At 39.1% G+C, this 20,289-nt stretch overlaps 1 protein-coding gene across 1 annotated transcript in view; it reads left to right on the forward strand.

The window, feature by feature from the left end:
- Positions 1-20,289, forward strand: part of LOC136862402 (uncharacterized) — a 154,727-nt gene that overhangs the window by 76,874 nt on the left and 57,564 nt on the right. Inside the window, exons 7-9 of the mRNA XM_067138881.2 lie at positions 8,220-8,297; positions 9,978-10,182; positions 17,779-17,981. Coding sequence (XP_066994982.2) covers positions 8,220-8,297; positions 9,978-10,182; positions 17,779-17,981 — 486 coding nt within the window. The remainder of the gene's footprint in view (positions 1-8,219; positions 8,298-9,977; positions 10,183-17,778; positions 17,982-20,289) is intronic.

Below are 20,289 nucleotides of genomic sequence, written 5' to 3' on the forward strand. Positions count from 1 at the left end.
CCTGTAAGTTATGAACATATACCTTTTACTCTTAATAATCCCGAGTACTAGGATACCACTTCCACAAGCTGCACTGTTCTGAATTCAACCTTTACCGCTGTTGTTACCGTTGTGGACTCCACTCATAACCCTGAACTGGGGCTGTCCATATTTATGACCCCTGGAGAGAGGGTGTCCCAGTATTGTAAAGCCCCCAGGAGTAGGGCTGCCTGTTGGTCCACCGGTTCATTTCTGTAGCCCCATCTGCCACCTGGAGACATGCTCCCTAGGGTTTGACAGGCTCTCCTTTTATCAGGTATGATAGCAAACTTTTCCTAAATAACTTAGAAAACAATTTCTTAACCAATGAGCATTCTAAAGGAATCTTACACTGGAGTAGATATGTAGATAATTTAATATGTTTATATGATAATGATGTCACAAACGCACAATAGTTATTAAACACACTGGATTCCTTACACCAGTCAGTCAAATTCACAATGGACGGAGCAAGTGGCCGTGCAGTTAGGGTCGCGTGCTATCAGCTTGCATTCTGGAGATAGTTGGTTCGAATCCTGCTGTCCGCAGCCCTGAATATGGTTTTCTGTGATTTCTCATTTTCACATCAGGCAACTGCTGGGGCTGTACCTGAATTAAGGCCACGGCCGCTTCCTTCCCACTTCTAGCCCTTTCCTGTCTTGTCATCACCATAAGACCTATCTATGTTGGTGAGACATAAATAAGCTTTAAAAAATCGCAATGGAACCAGAAAATAACAAGAAAATAAATTTTTAGACATCACAATCGGTAGGAATAATAACAATCTGTCATGCAATATACATTCAAACCTCTCTTCTGTAGACACCGTTAGTTCATGGAAAGATGCCCATTATGAGAGGCGTCCACTAAAACAAGTTTGTAAAAATTAATCAAACATTTTAATGGCAAAGAACATCCACCTTAAATATAAGCATCCATCTTTATTTTGATTGTTCTCAATCATTTCTAACTAAATATTTCCTAGGAGATAGTACAAGTCATTTTACAGCCTTTACATTCATTACAGCTTCAGGAAGTAATCATTCAGCTGGCTGTACAAATTTAGCACATTTTTCTTTATTGCGATGTTCTCGAAAAGGGAATACCAACCCAGCATGACACACAAATTCTGTATTCAATTAACCTCAACTTTCAGGTTTTTTTGCGATTTCTCACACTTTCTTGTAACACTGGCCCACTCACTCATAGTTTCTTTGCTCGAACACATTTGAACCACTCATATACCACAATGTTTACTTGTGCGAAAACTTACTCCCACTTTCTTTTCATTCCTTGATTCCTATTTTCCTCCCATTCACTTAAAATGTCAGTTTTATTCTTCACAATCTCCTGCAGTTTAAATTTTCAGCGAGCTTTTCTCACTGAAAGTCCTTTTGCACTACATTTTTTTCTTGCCTCGAGATCTGAACACTCATCCCTCCTACTCATGTTTACTGGACAGTTGAAATGGTATGCTATTTCTGTTTCATTTCCCATTTTCACACCAGGCAAATGCTGGGGCTGTACCTTAATTAAGGCTACGGCTGCTTCCTTCCAACTCCTAGGCCTTTCCTATCCCGTCGTCGCCATAAGACCTATCTGTGTCGGTGCGACATAAAGCAACAAAAAAAAAAATATTTCTGTCTCAACAATCAGCACATGAAAATCTCTTTCTTGTTAAGTTGAACCAAACTGTCTGACCTCAACCTTATCAGCGACAATATGAGTTATGAATAGAATAATGCAATGCAAGATAGGCAGGAAAATTTCTCAGTAACTTGTGAGTAAACAGTCACTGGCAGCATTCTTGGATAACTAGAATAATTCTCATAATGTATTCTAATTTCAGCACAAGATGACCCTAATGAAAGAGCGCTGTACAGAACAATTAACTTATGGCTACTTCAGCATTCCTATGTACATTTCATCTCTTTTACTCTTTAGCATATAAACATTCAAAAGGAATTCCCACATGTTTGCAGAATGATACTAAGAGAAAGAATGGCATAGTCCCGTGTAAAGAGCATGTCCTATAACAGGTAAAGTGTCTGCTTAAGACAAGTGGACAAGACTAATGATTTTGTCCACTGTCCAGAATTCAAGTGTCCGCTTGACTGTCCAGAATTCAAGTGTCCGCTTGAATGAGGCTTATTTAACATGGGGGAAATATACCATTCACTAGTGTAAATTTAATGAAATTCAATATTTTTTTATTTCTGCAGCCGTATGATTTAAAGAAATGAAAATTTGCTGGTTTAATGTTTAATACTAACATATTGTTAAGACATTCTCAATTATTTTTTTTAAGTTATCCATTGGTCATCAGTACATTGTAAAATGTTCTGGTGTAATTTGTGCAGTCATGCAGCGTTTACACAATAATTCCCCCCATTATTTTTTTCTTTCTTATTTTGTTTTCCTTGTAAAACCCAAGTCTACAATGTACACTATAATCACAGATGTGGCACTGTAAATAGTGCTTATTTTCAATATTTAAATGAAAAAATATTTGAATTTTTTGAAAAAATTATTTTTATAAAGAAAATGCCATACGTTATACAAAAGATCCTAGTATATGTTGTTCATGTGATTAAAATTCATAGTCATGCAAAATTGTATTGGAGTAGCTTAAAAATTGAGAGAGTATTGAAAACACTGTGTAAGAAATGAAACTTGAGGAAATGAGTGAAAAACATATCAAAGGTTTAGATTTGCATTAAAACACCCTTGCTGCATACACAGAGTGCTCTTTCTGGCTCATTTTGGCCTCCTCTTCCAACCTTGTCTCTTTTTTGCATTTCCTTGCTTCCTTTATAGTCTCCAGAACCCTTTCATTTGCTGAAAATATGCATTTCTCATCTTCATCTTGAAGAAACTGGGAACAATATGTTTCACCCACAAGTTCTAACTGCTGCAACACTATAATTCTGGCCCTCATTCCATCGTTAAAAGTCACGGTAGCATCATTAATACTAATCTGAACAGTGTGGGTTTCCCATTTTCACACCAGGCAAATGCTGGGGCTGAACCTTAATTAAGGCCACGGCCGCTTCCTTCCCACTCCTAGTTCTTTCCTATCCCACTGTCGCCATAAGACCTATCTGCGTTGGTGCGACGTAAAGCAACTAGCAAGAAAAATCTGAACAGCTCTTCTTCCAGCAAACACTGTTTTGGGGCATATTTTCTAGATTTTAGAGTTGAACGACTCATTATTTTGTATTTTACCACAAACACATCTTATCAACAGTTCAGTTTTCACAAGATTCTTGAAAACTGGTTTGATTGTCTCCATAATGGCAGAGGCAAGATTATTTTTATGTTTATACTTGTCTGCAGTTCCTTGTACCACAGCGTGCTTGTAATGACACCAAATGTCTAGACCTTTTGCACAAAAGTAATGTTGCAGCTGATCGTCGATGGAAGCTTTGTGGAACCAAATGGGCCAGGTGGCTGTTCTTATATTATCTATAGATAAACTATTAACTTGAATGGCATTCCCAGAATAGACAGCGAGGGTGTTTCTCACAGTATCAGTCAGTCGGTTCTTGCCACCGAGTGGCTTCTTATCACTCAGCTTTTTTCCTCTCATATTCTCCTTCATTATATAAATATCTGGCCCATATGGATGGTCATCAGAAACAGCCTTGTAGCTCTTGATATCTCCATCCCCAATATAACTGACATACTATCTTAATAATTGTGTTTGGCTTCACTTCGACTGAAAATAATTTTCATACCCTCCACCTCTATGCTACCTGCACTTCCTTTGTGGTTGATGTCACAGACCTTTTCATGTGTCTCCCACAACTCTTGATAAGCTAGGGTGTCAGTCTTACCTTTCCTCTGATCGTATCATTTGCAAGATGATCACAGAACCTGTATATCTATCACTTTTCCACTTTTTGCTCCTATAACAGTGCACAGACCCTGTAGTGAACTGTGACCCCTTGTTAACCATGTGGCATCACAGCTTATAGATATCCCTTCTGCCTGTAAGACTTTCTACCTCTTCAGCTGCTTTAATTAGAGATTTTTTAGCTACTTGATTGGTGGCAGCAAGAATTCTCTGGTACACCAGTGTGTAAATAGACTTCTTTACAGGTGGTGGTAAATTCATTAGACCACAAAATATACCTAATTATGCTAAACTTTGCCCTAAACACCTCATAGCATATATTATACACCTGTTTATGGAATAAATCTGTTTTTTCTCTCCTAATTTATGGCAACTGTCAAAGGAACCAATTATACTACATTTCTTGCACACTATGGTTACAATCACAACCTAAACCTGTTATTTTAAGTAGCCTACACTGAGTTATTTTCCCCACATACTACTGAAGACACTTTTCCATCTGCTTGAACATAATATTTATATTAAAAATAATATTTACATCATCTACACCACTACTGTTGTTACCACAGTCTTTGAGAAGCTTCTTGGCTGAGGCACTATTTAGGGTAGGTGAATCACGAATGATATTTTGTGCAGTTGTATGCCTATTTCTGCGGAAAGTCACTTTCTTTGGCCTATAGACTGCTTTGTGTTTACCCATTTCTAAGTTCTGAGCATAACCTCTTGCAAAAACTGTACTAAAACACAGACAAACTATTATTTTTCCTCATAAGATAACGTGCTCTGTTACCATAGAAACCGAGCTATATTTGTAAACAAAAACATCATGTGACTTCCTGTTCCTCAGATACAAAGAGAAATGTAATATGCTGCATACCTGAGAGAGTTTGTAGTGCCAATTCTTAAAAGGAGTGAATTGTTTTTTGTTTTTTGTTTTTTGCTAGGGGCTTTACGTCGCACCGACACAGATAGGTCTTATGGCGACGATGGGATAGGAAAGGCCTAGGAGTTGAAAGGAAGCGGCCATGGCCTTAATTAAGGTACAGCCCCAGCATTTGCCTGGTGTGAAAATGGGAAACCACGGAAAACCATCTTCAGGGCTGCCGATAGTGGGATTCGAACCTACTATCTCCCGGATGCAAGCTCACAGCCGTGCACCTCTACGTGCACGGCCAACTCGCCCGGTGAGTGAAATAATTCAAACAAAGGTGGCGCTAATAACAGTCCTTCAGATCAGCTGACACGTATTTATATTTTTCATTGTATCTCCGAAACTATTACCAATATATTAACAATTCTTTCACCACTGAGAAGAGCAAAGTCTATTAATCATTTTAGTACCTGCAAAATAAAGTGTATTTTTTTTTACTTACTTACCCACTTAGTAAAATAAAATCGGTTTTGTGAAAAAATGTCTTTATAGGGAGGTGTCCGTTAGGGCAGGATTGGCTGTGTACTGAAAACACACTGAAGCTTCACACACAATAGACAGTGAATCCAACCACCCATACACACACACAGATTAGCAGGACTGAATACAATGGTACACAGAGCAATTTCCATACCAGTGAGCACAGCAGATTTCATTGATGTAATACAAACAATAAAACAAATTGCGAATTATAACAACCACCCTCCTGAAACAGTAGATAAATACATTGCCCTCAACTATGTGAATAAGAAATACATACGAAATAACTAATATTAAAAAAAAAAAACAAGATCTGCAAGTAGCTTTAAAGATGAGCAACAAACACACTGTAAAAGACACATCAGCAAATGCAACTTGAGAAAACAAAAAAGTATCTTTTCTCCAAATCAGGAGATTATGAACTTGAATGTCTAGAACCAAAAAGCACTGCCACATATATGGCAAACAGCCTTCAGAGAGCACATATACGACAACTCTCACTATTTCACAGACATCAACACAGTTGTAAAAAATTTACAGTTGCAATAGGAATTAGCACACGGTTGATTGTACATGGTAGAATTTTTCTGTGATTATGATAAGGAATTCAGATGTTGAATCCATGGGAATACTGGAAAGCCATGGAGTCAGCAGCACATGAAGTTGGTGACCGGGATAAGATGAACCACCTATTATGGTATTGCAGTAGTACATGGAGCTAAGCCTGTTGCTACAATGTTTTGTTGACTTGATCCTTTGTAAATTTATCATTTGTTTAGTCTTTTCTGCCCTTATTACAAACGTTCTTCTCTCTTCATTTTCACTTTGATTAATTACTTCTTGGCTTTGTTTGCCTGTCTTTTGTTCCATGTACATTATTTTGATTTTTTATGCAATCTTTCCTCTTGTTGGTCTGATAATCTTGCTGTTTTATGTCAGTATTTAACTCTATGCACATACTGTAACTCACTATCAAGGGAACATCAGATTTTCATGCAGTGTTGTAACCACCAAACTATTACTCCATATATATTGATTAATGGTGAGCTATGTGGTAATGTATGAAGGTACCTTTGTATCAAAGAGGATTGGGGAAATGTATTTCAGAACTTTAGGTATTTTGTGAACAAAAATAGTTTCTTGTAAGAAAGTGAAACCAAGTTTTATAAACCTTCAAGATTTCCAACAGTTTGCTTCACTTCAAACGACATAAACCCCAAAAGACTATCATGTCTAGTATTCCAGACAAAATATAAACAGGCATGTTACCGGTATATAATTAGATACATACATTATTTCAAGACTATTTTCATTTATAATTTATTTTCATTTTTTGACATGGGCTGGGATGCCTTGTGATTCCTAAGAGTAGTGTTACTTAGTTGATACTACTGTTTTAACAGACATTCTCTAAATCTTTGTCTTTGATATTCTAAAAGTGGCAAGTCCCTATGTATGGGTAGATTAGGATTCCTGGGGACCTTATGGAATTCTCTAATAAGGGCAGTAGATCTGCATAAATCAGGCGACATTATTCACGTCAGCAATGAAACCATTAAACTGGAGTAGATTTTATTATGACAGATATTATGTGCATGGTAGTGTTCAGTTGGGTGTCAGTAGGCCTTGTATGATGACTGTTCATCCAAACAGGTGCACAATACTCAGCACTTGAGCACACCAAATCCAAGGCTGAAGATCACAGGGTGGTTGCTGCAGATCCCAGTTAATTACACAAAATTTATGGAGAATGTTGTTACAAATCTGCACTTTCTGAGCTAAGTTCAGAAGGTGTTTCTTGAAGGACAGTGTTCGGTCCAAGATGACACCAGATATTTTTGGGTTCCAGTTATGATGAGGAACTCTGCCTCTGAAACTAATATTCACTTTAATGTTTGCCAAATTATTATTCAGATGAAAGCAAGACACCCTGAGGAGTGCGACAGGCTTCGGCAGCCGGCACAATTCCTATCCTCACCACTAGATGGGGGCTTCATTCATTCCATTCCTGACCCGGTCGAATGACTGGAAACAGGCTGTGGATTTTCATATTTTCATGAAAGCAAGACTCATCTGTTTTGTTCACACTGGGTTGAAGTAATCAGATTTCGAAGCAAGTCTCCAGCATAGACAAGTCCTTGGTCAGCATCTTTTCTGTCCTCCCCAGTTGCTTGTGTTGTACGGTTAGAGCCAGATCATACTTTTAAATCTTAAGAGGCTACAATCACATCATTCAGCTCTGTATTATGCTGCTGATATGGTTGCCAGGGGTTTTAAATCTCTTGAAGAATGGAAAGGTCAATGGGAAGCAGTAACAGATGTCCACATGCATTACGTCTTCCCAGGTGCTAAACTTGCAAGTGGATTTCAGCTACTGTGCAAGACCTTGTCTACCCTGAACAGAATCAGAACGGTCCATGAGAGGTGCAAAGATATACTACACAAGTGGAACAAGCTACCTACTTCAGACTGTGACTGCAGAGATCCACACAAAACCATTCACCACATTGTCAGTGACTGCAAGATTTGGGCCTAACATGGTAGTGAAGATGATTTTCTGGTGGCAACTCCAGAGGCTGTGCTGTGGATTGAGGGACTGGACATTCAGTTGTAAAGCACATTTAACCCTGCTGAGTTCACTGTTTCTCAGTTATAAATATGTATATATTTGTTTGCATTTGTTGTTAAAGTGTGTATTAGACATATGCAAATTTATAATAATAATAATAATAATAATAATAATAATAATAATAATAATAATAATAATAATAATAATAATAATGATAATGATAATAATAATAATAATAATAATGATAATGATAATAATAATAATAATAATAATTGCTATTCTCTTCTTTAAAGGCATTTTTTATATTTGATCATGTGATTTTCTTGTGAGATTTGTAAATTTATTAAATCCTTTTTTTATTACAGCTCATATATGGACTCACACGAAGCCATATGTCTGTCTCACCTGTGGGTCACGGTTCTCATCAAAGGGGAATTTAGTAGGTGGGTTTTTGGCCTCTGAGGCAATTTATAACTTAACCCATTTGCCTTGAACGATGAGGCAGGTCCCTTGCTTCTTCCTTGGCTTTCAACTTAGATGATGGGTCTCGCTTGCCAAGCACAGGGTGTTACATTTCTGCTTGTAGTTTGGCTACCCCTGCAGTTACTTCCAATGTTTCAGGTTCTATGGACAGCTAAGGAATGCAGCTGTTCTACCCTCATGTTTATTACAGCCTGTACCACTATGTGTTGTTTACTTGAAGTGTTAGCAGTAATATTCTGTAAGTTTGCATGCCTTCCAGTTCTCTAAGGCTTGAATATTACCGCATTCAGAGTCTGCTTGCAAGTGCTTTGGATAGTGGATGGGAAGTAAATGAAAGTGATAATGAAGAGCGTGTGTGTGTTGATGATGTTGACGATGATGATAATAATAATAATAATAATAATAATAATAATAATAATTGAGATTGACAGTGCATCGTCTGAAAGTGATAATGAGATTGTTGATTTAGCCCAGCCAAAATGAAAATGTATGAGAAAAGATGAAGGTGACTGGAAGTGGATGGCAGAGGAAAACAGCCCAATTGCTTGTTTATTCACTGGAAACTGTGCAGTGTCTGAAATATTTCATAATCAGTATATGAGTTGTCCTCTGTGAGAGTCAGTATTTTTGGATCATATCTTTTCAGTAGTCACCTGCGAAATGAATTATTATATTGGGAAATGGTTGCCTGACCACAACTCAAAAAGATGGATTAGTTTAGGTGGTTCGACTAACGAGTATGAGAAAAGGCTTAGTTAACCATTTGCATTCTAATTCCACTGGATTGAAAGCTCCATTTTCAATTGTACTGTGGTACAGGTAAATGCCACTTCATATCCAAAACATTTTGAAGTTTTATCACACCAAATCATAATTCTGAAGCATTATTAGTGCTGAGTACAAATCCTCTGCATGTTAAATAAAAAACAGAAAATATATTCCTAATGCATGATAATCTGTGAAGTTTTGTTTTAATGTGTTCCTTAGTATAGAGGATGGTTGCCTGGTTGTACTTCCTCTTAAAACAATAATCACCACCACCACCTGTGCTGTAGCACAGTGCAGAGTCTTACACACACTGGGTAGGAGATTTTAATCTTTCTTCTGAGTAAGCCCGTTGGCCTTTTTAAAATGAGTTGAATGGGTGAATATCTTGTGTTCCAAGTCCTAATGATATTCCATTCAGAACTTCCTCTTAATTTTTGAAATTTTTAAAACTCTCATCATTCTATCTAATGCATGCAGAATATATAAAGGAAGTGAATTTTAACATTTTATGCACAAATTATTGCATGTGTAATTGAGACGTGATTAATTGCTGATTGCTGTTCTTTGTGAGTTGTAATATCCTGAGTGTACTTACATTAGGAATACTGTCCAGAAGTCATGAGTCAGAATCCACTCATCTTTGTACTCCTGTTATCCTAGCAAATTTAATTGGAGTGAACTCCTCTTAATTCACAAGTACCTTATCCTAAAACACCTTTGTTTATTACAATTAACTGTGTGACTGTGAGGGGCTTTATTGGAAAGTGAAGTGTGAACAGCTATTCTGTACCACTCTGCAAGCATGTTGCTCTGAGAATGATCAGTTATACTTCAGGACATTTAATAAACATTTTTGTTGTATATGCTTCCAGTCCACAGTCGGCGGCACACAGGAGAGAAGCCATTTCCCTGTTCAATGTGTGGTGCTCGGTTCAGCACACATGGCAACCTTGCACGACATCGTAAATCTCATAGTGGGGAGAAGCCATGGAAGTGTCAGGAATGTGACTCATGCTTTGTTGAGCACAAATCTCTCAAGGTTCATATGCGCCGGCACACTGGAGAACGACCATATATGTTAGTATCCTTGTTGCTTTGTTCTTGTCTTCTTTAGTGAATCTTTGAAGCATGTACGGGCAAACTCCAAACCACTTCATAAGCAACTTGCAAAGAATGAACCAGTAGATATGGGCACAATTCTTAGACAAATATGGATTTCAGTTTATATTTACTTTAGGCTACAGTAAACAACCATGAAATTAAATGAATTTTCCTTTTCTATTTATTTTACTTTTGCACAGCACCAGCAGATATTCACAAATCAAATGTGATCTGTATTTTGAAATGGAATAGTTCATTTGTAAAAACAGTTGCTCACGCAAATAATTAGAAGCTAAAATTTTATAGCAAATAATTTTAATTTCACGTGTTAAGCAGGTTTCATGTTGTGGGTTACTGTAGTCACGTCCTAGTTTGTGACCCATGGGCACCGTCTGAGTGGCCTAGTAAGTGGTCCTGATAGTCGGGATACCAGTTGCTACGAATGGAAGTGGGCATCTCGGACATATTCTGAGTCATGGCCCTCCTTGAGCTCAGGTGGCTAGTACTGTACAATCAACCGTGGTCCCTAACCCGTTAGAGGAGAGATCCTCACTTGAACTATGTGTAAGTAGGGTAGCATCCTGCTTCATGAATTTACCTATCTCAGAACATTTTAAGCACGCCTCAGACCTATGGGAGTAACGAAGTCCCACTCCCATTTGACAGGCAAGGGACTCGTTGGAAACAACATGGTGAACAAAATGGAATTCAATGGGGAGCTGTCAATATTAATGAGCCTTATGGAAGAAAGAAAGTAGAACTGACTGAGTCAGCAAAGAAGATGCATCTGGATGTGCTAGGAGTAAATGCTATTTGGGTAAGGGGAAATAACGAAGAAGAGATAGTAGATAATAAAGTGTACTTGACAGGTGTTTAAAAGGGAAGGGCAGAGTGTGGGGTAAGCTGTTCATCACGAATACTATTGCACGTAACATAGTTCCTGTTAGGCATGTATATAAGCGAATGATGTGGGTAGATTTGGCAGTTGGAGGAATTAGGATGGGAATTGTCTCAGTGTATTCAGCATGTGAGGGTGCAGATGAGGATGAATTTGACAAGTTTTATGAGACATTGAGTGACATCGTAATCAGGGTCAACAGTAAGGACAAAATATTGCTAATGGGCGATTTCAATGCGAGAGTCGGAAATGGAACTGAAGGATACAAAAGGGTTATAGGTGAATGTGGGGAAGATATGCGAGCTAAAGGGAATGGGAAGCGTGTGCTGGACTTCTGTGCTAGTATGGGTTTAGCAGTTACGAATACATTCTTTATGCATAAGGCTACACATGGGAGGCTAAGGGTACCAGATCCATAATAGACTACATCATAACCGTCTTCGAATTCAGGAAAGCCGGGCTGAGTGGTTCAGACGGTTAAGGCGCTGGCCTTCTAACCCCAACTTGGCAGGTTCGATCCTGGCTCAGTCCGGTGGTATTTGAAGGTGCTCAAATATGACAGCCCCGTGTCGGTAGATTTACTGGCACGTAAAAGAACTCCTGCGGGACTAAATTCCGGCACCTTGGCGTCTCCGAAGACCGTAAAAGTAGTTAGTTGGACGTAAAGCAAATAGCATTAGTATTATTATTATTATTATTATTATTATTATTATTATTATTATTATTATTATTATTATTGAATTCAGGAAATCTGTTAGGGATGTACAGGCTTTTTTTAGGCATTTATCAATGATATAGCCCACTATATGATCTATAGTGAACTATGTATTTCTAGGCCTATGATAGAGAAAGTGAAATCTGTCTGCAAACGAATAAGGGTAGAAAATCTCCAGGTCGAGGAAATTAGACAGAAGTACATGGATATGATTAGTCAGAAGTTCTGAACAGTGGACAGTAAGCAGGTTCAGGATATAGAAAGAGAATGGGTGGCATACAGGAATGCTGTGATGGAAACAGCAAGGGAATGCTTAAGAACAGCTGTGTTTAAAATTTTGAAAAAGTGAACATCTTGGTGGAACGATGAAATGAGAGCAGCTTGTAAACCTAAAAAGATCGCTTATCAGAAACGGCTGCAAACAAGGGCTGATGCAGACAGGAAATTGTACATAGATGAAAGAAACAGAGTGAAACAAATAGTTGTTGAATCCAGAAAGAAGTCATGGGAAGATTTTGGTATTAACCTTGAAAGGCTAGGTCAAGCAGCAGGGAAACCTGTCTGGACAGTAAAAAAGAAAGGAAGGGAGGGGTCAAATCCACACTCAAAAGGGGAAGCCTTTTCTCGGTCATTGATGGTTTTTTTTGGGCAGGTGGAGGGAATATTTAGAAAATCTTCTCACCATAAAAAGAAATCTTCATGGTGGTGTCATGAACAACTGAGCTCATGGGGAGGAGGAAAATTGTGTTGGTGAAATTACACTTGAGGAAGTGGAAAGGATGGTAAATAAACTCCATTGTCAGAAAGCATCAGGAATAGATGAAATTAGACCTAAAATGGTGAAATATAGCGGGAGGGTAGTAAGATTAGCATGGAGTGTTGGTAAGGTACCTTCATATTGGACAAAAGCAGTAATAGCACCTATTTATAAGCAAGGGAACACGAAGGATTTTAACAACTATCGAGGTATCTCATTGATTAGTATACCAGGCAAAGTAATCACTGGCATCTTGGAAGGGAGGGTGCGATCAGTGGTTGAGAAGAAGTTGTATGAAAACCAGTGTGGTTTCATACCACAGAGGGCTGTCAGTATCAGATTTTCAGTATGTGCCAGGTAATTGAAAAATGCTACGAGAGGACTAGACATTTTTGTTTATGTTTCGCAGGTATAGAGAAAGCATATGACAGGGTACCGAGGGAAAAGATGTTCACCATACTGGGGGACTATGGGATTAAGGGTAGATTATTAAAATCAAACAAAGGCATTTGTGTTGACAGTTGGGCTGCAGTGAGAATTGAAGGTAGAATGAGTTCTTGGTTCAGGGTACTTACAGGTGTTCGACAAGACTGTAATCTTTCACCTTTGTTGTTCTTAGTTTGCATGGATCATCTGCTGAAAGGTATAAAGTGGCAGAGGGGGATTCAGTTAGGTGGAAATGAAGTAAGCAGTCTGGCCTATGCTGACGACTTGGTCTTAATGGCAGATTGTGCCTAAAGCCTGCAGTCTAATACCTTGGAACTTGAAAAATAGGTGCAATGAGTATGGTATGAAAATTAGCCCTCAAAGTCTAAATTGATGTCAGTAGGTAAGAAATTCAACAGAACTGAATGTCAGATTGGTGATACAAAGCTCGAACATATAGATAATTTCAAGTATTTAGGATGTGTGTTCTCCCAGGATGGTAATATAGTACATGAGATTGAATCAAGGTGCAGTAAAGCTAATGCAGTGAGCTCACAGTTGCGATCAACAGTATTCTGTAAGATGGAAGTCAGCTCCCGGACGAAACTCTCTTTACATCGGTCTGTTTTTAGACCAACTTTGCTTCACGGGAGCGAAAGCTGGGTGGATTCAGAATATCTTATTCATATATTAGAAGTAACAGACATGAAAGTAGCGAGAATGATTGCTGGTACAAACAGGTGGGAACAATGGCAGGAGAGTACACAGAATGAGGCGATTAAGGCTAAGTTAGGAATGAACTCGATGGATGAAGCTGTTTGCATAAACCGGCTTTGGTGGTGGGGTCATGTGTGGCGAATGGAAGAAGATAGGTTACCTAGGAGAATAATGGACTCTATTATGGAGGGTAAGAGAAGCAGAGGGAGACCAAGACGTCTATGGTTAGACTCAGTTTCTAACGATTTAAAGATAAGGGGTATAGAACCAAATGAAGCCACAGCACTAGTTGCAAATAGAGGATTGTGGCGATGTTTTGTAAATTCACAGAGGCTTGCAGACTGAATGCTGAAAGGCATAACAGTCTTTAATGATAATGTATGTAATATTATTATTATTATTATTATTATTATTATTATTATTATTATTATTATTATTATTACATTGACTGACAGTGACAACGCAACACCAAGGAGGAGTGGTTCGAAAGGGATGAAAGTTGGGGAAAAAACAGAGACGGCACGGACGAATAATTGATGTTTATTTCAAACCAATATGCAGGTTACACAATGCGCACGGCATCGACTCAGTAGGATGTAGGACCACCGCGAGCGGCGATGCACACAGAAACACGTCGAGGTACAGAGTCAATAAGAGTGCGGATGGTGTCCTGAGGGATGGTTCTCCATTCTCTGTCAACCATTTGCCACAGTTGGTCGTCCGTACGAGGCTGGGGCAGAGTTTGCAAACGGCGTCCAATGAGATCCCACACGTGTTCGATTGGTGAGAGATCCGGAGAGTACGCTGGCCATGGAAGCATCTGTACACCTCGTAGAGCCTGTTGGGAGATGCGAGCAGTGTGTGGGCGGTCATTATCCTGCTGAAACAGAGCATTGGGCAGCCCCTGAAGGTACGGGAGTGCCACCGGCCACAGCACATGCTGCACATAGCGGTGGGCATTTAACGTGCCTTGAATACGCACTAGAGGTGACGTGGAATCATACGCAATAGCGCCCCAAACCATGATGCCGCGTTGTCTAGCGGTAGGGCGCTCCACAGTTACTGCCGGATTTGACCTTTCTCCACGCCGACGCCACACTCGTCTGCGGTGACTATCACTGACAGGACAGAAGCGTGACTCATCGGAGAACACGACGTTCCGCCATTCCCTCATCCAAGTCGCTCTAGCCCGGCACCATGCCAGGCGTGCACGTCTATGCTGTGAAGTCAATGGTAGTCTTCTGAGCGGACGCCGGGAGTGCAGGCCTCCTTCAACCAATCGACGGGAAATTGTTCTGGTCGTTATTGGAACAGCCAGGGTGTCTTGCACATGCTGAAGAATGGCGGTTGACGTGGCGTGTGGGGCTGCCACCGCTTGGCGGCGGATGCGCCGATCCTCGCGTGCTGACGTCACTCGGGCTGCGCCTGGACCCCTCGCACGTGCCACATGTCCCTGCGCCAACCATCTTCACCACAGGCGCTGCACCGTGGACACATCCCTATGGGTATCGGCTGCGATTTGACGAAGCGACCAACCTGCCCTTCTCAGCCCGATCACCATTCCCCTCGTAAAGTCGTCTGTCTGCTGGAAATGCCTCCGTTGACGGCGGCCTGGCATTCTTAGCTATACACGTGTCCTGTGGCACACGACAACACGTTCTACAATGACTGTCGGCTGAGAAATCACGGTACGAAGTGGGCCATTCGCCAACGCCGTGTCCCATTTATCGTTCGCTACGTGCGCAGCACAGCGGCGCATTTCACATCATGAGCATACCTCAGTGACGTCAGTCTACCCTGCAATTGGCATAAAGTTCTGACCACTCCTTTTTGGTGTTGCATTTGCTCTGTCAGTCAGTGTATTATTATTATTATTATTATTATTATTCCACAGTATTTTACAAATCTTTGACAATGAGGTGAATATTGGACAAATTCCTCCCAAAATGTACAAGATAAATCCAGTATTTGTCCATCTGTTGGCTTAATTTTCGGAAGCTTATACCCCTGATGACAAAGTGTCAATTGATGTGAACCATCCATACATACCAAGAAAACGATCACGTTTCGGAATAGAATCATACAAATTATGCGAAGCCGAGACAGATTATATAACATGCTCTGTTTCCATGTGTATCATAATGAACAGCTGTAAAAGGCATAACACGGTGCAGACTGTGAATGCTTTAAATCTTACTTGTAGTGTAGAGTAATATAGTCCGTGTGTGTCACTTATGAATTGTAGGTATATAAACTTGATCCCTCAAAAGCGCAAACCAACGTAACAGAAAATTTTGTGAGAATTATAATGTATTCCATTGTAAATCTTTTATGTACATGTAAACTTTATAAAGCTATAATTTACATATACACAAACGTGTATTTTGCGGCAGAGATTGTTAGTAAACTGCCTAAAATATTCAGGTAAAAGTTTCTGTATAAACGAAAACCAGAGCTTTGCTATTAGGAAGAAGCAACCTTGATGTCACAGTGTGAAAGCACTTAGTACGTTCTTGCACAAGGTATTGAAAAATTAAAATAATAGAATTTTTCAACAATTAAATATACCGAGCTCGATAGCTGCAGTCGCTTAAGTGCGGCCAGTATCCAGTATTCGGGAGATAGTAAGTTCGAACCCCACTGTCGGCAGCCCTGAAGATGGTTTTCCGTGGTTTCCCATTTTCACACGAGGCAAATGCTGGGGCTGTACCTTAATTAAGGCCACGGTCGCTTCCTTCCCACTCCCAGCCCTTCCCTGTCCCATCGTCACCATAAGACCTATCTGTGTCGGTGCGACGTAAAGCAACTAGCAACAATTAAATACATTATATTCAAGTAAATATTTCTCTTAGGGCCCTTCAATAGTTCATTTTAGTCTAAGATTGTTTTTAATCAAGTAATTGTATATTTTCTTCAATCAGGGAAAATGCTCTCCACCTGGGAATGTGTACTGAGCTCCCCGTTTAAGGGGTTAATGATTGGTTTTATGTGTTAGCCATACAGAACGAACTGCAGATATGAGACCTTGTCAGAGGGTAGACTTTATATAAATAATACAATCTAGACCAAAACTTCAACACTACAGATTCCCTAGTTCGTCACTTTCGCTAGTTGCCATAGTGGGGATGATATGAGAAGTAGGGTTCCAATTGGGAATATTGTTTGTAAGAGGTCCCTGATAACGTGATTGACATTTCTCCCCCACTAACCCTGGGAAAAAAAGAAGATAACAGCATCAACGATTAAATTTTCATTTGTTGATATTTTTAAACTTCATTGAAATTGAAACTGTATTCCGGATCCAAATGGTCACCCTCATTAGAGGACGGATGATTTATTTCTTTAATAAATCTCTCTCTTCAAAACCTTGCAAAACATTATGTAAATTGGCTGCAAAAGTTAGAATGTCGGCTGTTCAGCATAAGGACTGGAAGGGGCTTGTAAATACCCACACCTCACCTGACCTGACTTGCTGGGACAGAGAATTGATGATGATGATGATGATGATGATGATGATGAATCTAGTAATAGGCAAACTGACTGTAATAAGGATTATTTAATATACAGGTATCAAAAGAATTTGGATTACATAACTAACACACTCCTTAATTTCTGCCAATCTGGTACTAGGGACGGAGAGTATTATATTATACTCCAATTATACATACAAAGTGCTCCATTAGAAGTTCCTTCAGCCTTGCGTATTATGCTCAATCAGAGTTTAAAGAAACTGCAAATCATTCAGAAAATGTCTATCAACTACTTGGTTTTGGTGGAAGATATCAAACTCTCGTGTCTTCTCTCTCTCTTTTGCAGAGATAGAGAAGATGGAGAATATGTAGCTTGTTTGATACAAAGATAGGTGATACATATTTTAGTTAAAGATATACCAACGGACTGCTCATTTACACCTTTTAGAGTTCTGCAGTATAGTGACATATTGCTGACTTCAGGAATAAATGTGAATTCAGCTGTATACTATAATGGTTCAACTTGCTCAAATTTCATCCTGTTTGGATTTTATTGCTTTGAATTTACTTGTATGCGTCTTTTTTACAGATGCCACATATGCCAAAAGTCCTTCACACAGGCAGGAATACTGCAGACTCATCTAGCAATGCACTCGGATGAACGTGCATACAAATGCACTCAGTGTGCCCGTCGATTCCGACAGAAGTCTCAATTGCGTCTTCACGAACAACGGCATGCTGGGATTCGCAAATATCAATGTTCAGTGTGTGGCTATAGGTTTCTTACAAAAGGTAAGGTACCAGAATTCCTAGGCCAACAGAGTTCTTTTTATTATAAGGCCTAGTTTGCTCTTGTGTACAGCAAATTCATCTGACCCTTGAAATTGAGTTCAATTCTTAAAATTTGTTAATGTGTAAATGTGTCCTAAAGTTCACATATGTGTTGATAAAGTTGTGGGTGAACAGGTACTCAGTTTAGGCTGTTAAATTCTCCAGAACTGAAAAAAAAATCATATCAGCTTCTAAGATATTCCTGTAATTTCAGTATAAATGTCTACTGGCCTTGTGACCCAGAATAGAATAGAATAGAATTTACTAAGACTTTGAAACCATTTTAAATTCTCAGTTTTTCCCTTCTTTCATTTAATAATATTCAGAATTGCTGCTGATATAGCTTTAATGAATTACCTGTCCAGGCTTTTCATGTTTCTGCCACCCAATGTAATGTTTTAACTTAATGTCTGCTGCTTTGTACTGAATTCTCTTGTGGACTAGTGACATTAACAGTCACCTATTGCTTGCCCAGTAAACTATGTTATTTACTCTATGGAATGTAGAATACAGATTAACTAAGAGCCCAGTTTGAGCATCAGATACACACTCAAGATCATGGTTTATCCAACAGTACATGAGCAAAGAGTGTTGTTAGCACAAACTATTGAACTAGTCAAAAATAACAGGAACAACTGCTGGGTAGGGGAGAAGTGTAGCCTTTTGTTGACTTGTCATGTTTGCTGCTGCAGGGCAAAAACATGTGAAGTGCTTATGAGGAGATCCACTGCAACTCATGTCACTGCTACATTGTTCTTCTTTTTACAAAAAAAAAAATGTTTAAATAGATAACTGACAGACATTTATTAAAATCTCACTTCACATTTTATTCACTTAAGTACCTTATTTTCATGTTATGGTCAAGAATATTGTTTGTAACTACTCAATTATGAATATGCATCCTGCAAAAGGGAATTAGTTTTATTCAATGAGATATGTTGAAAGGTGAAAAATACGCTAATTGACAGGTAACTTGATTTGTTATGATAACACTTTTGGCTAATTACAACACATGTAAACTATACAGAACTCTAATTTCACTAAAACAGCTAGAAATGAGGAAATCGATCTTAGTTCAATATAGGGAGGAACCTAATAGGTTGAAACTTCAGCACTTGACATATGTATTCTTTCACCTTTGTAAGTTAAAAATGAACAAAGTAATAATAATTAATATTGAACTTTCACGACCAGATTGTAAACGAAATAGACTTTCAACCTATTGGATCGTGTTCCATACATTTAGTACGTGTTGAAGAGATGTTAAGTACACAACAAAAATGGCCAACCTAATAGGTTGAAAGACGATTTTGTTTAATAACAACAATAATAATAATAATAATAATAATAATAAATGATAAAAAGACACATTACATGGTTGTACAGAGACCGAATCATGAGGAGGTTGACAGGCTGCCTTTGAAGATTGGGAAATATATATTTAAAAGAGTAGAGGAGTTTAAATTCCTTGGTGTATTATTCGATGAGCAAAACCGAAGGCAGTAGGAACACCAAGCTAGAATTAAGAATGCAAATAAGGCTTTTTACTCTATGAGCCCTGTATTAGGCTCCAAGTTTTTAACAAGGAATGCAAAAATAACTATCTATAATACAATCATTCGACCAGTACTTCTGTATGGTTCCAAGACATGGAGTATAACCAAGAAAGAGCAGCAGCAGTTGCAAGTCTTTGAGAATAAAGTTTATAGAAAAATATTTGGCCCATGGTTTGATCCTATCTCTCAGAGCTGGCTAAAAAGATCTAATTATGAGATTTACACCCTCTCTCAACAACACACTATAATGGGTGTGATAGAATCCAACAGACTGCGCTGCCGGGCTGAGTGGCTCAGACGGTTGAGGCGCTGGCCTTCTGACCCCAACTTGGCAGGTTCAATCCTGACTCAGACCGATGGTAGTTGAAGGTGCTCAAATGCGTCAGCCTCATGTCGGTAGATTTACTGGCATGTAAAAGAACTCGTGCGGGACTAAATCCCAGCACCTCGGTGACTCCGAAAACCATAAAAGAGTAGTTAGTGGACGTAAATCAAATAACATTATTATTATTAACAGACTGCGCTGGGCTAGACATGTACTGAGGATGCAGGATAACAGAGCACCTGTAGATCTATGCAAGGGATCTCTTAATGGGAAAAGACTTTCAGGAAGTCCCCGAAGCACCTGGAAGAAGGAGATCAACAAGATATGCCGGACCCTCCAACTTGATAACTGGGAAGAGCAGGCTCAAGATTAAAGAGGCTGGAAGAGG

The sequence above is a fragment of the Anabrus simplex genome, chromosome 1 (assembly GCF_040414725.1).
Source record: "Anabrus simplex isolate iqAnaSimp1 chromosome 1, ASM4041472v1, whole genome shotgun sequence".
In the NCBI taxonomy this organism is placed as follows: domain Eukaryota; kingdom Metazoa; phylum Arthropoda; class Insecta; order Orthoptera; family Tettigoniidae; genus Anabrus; species Anabrus simplex.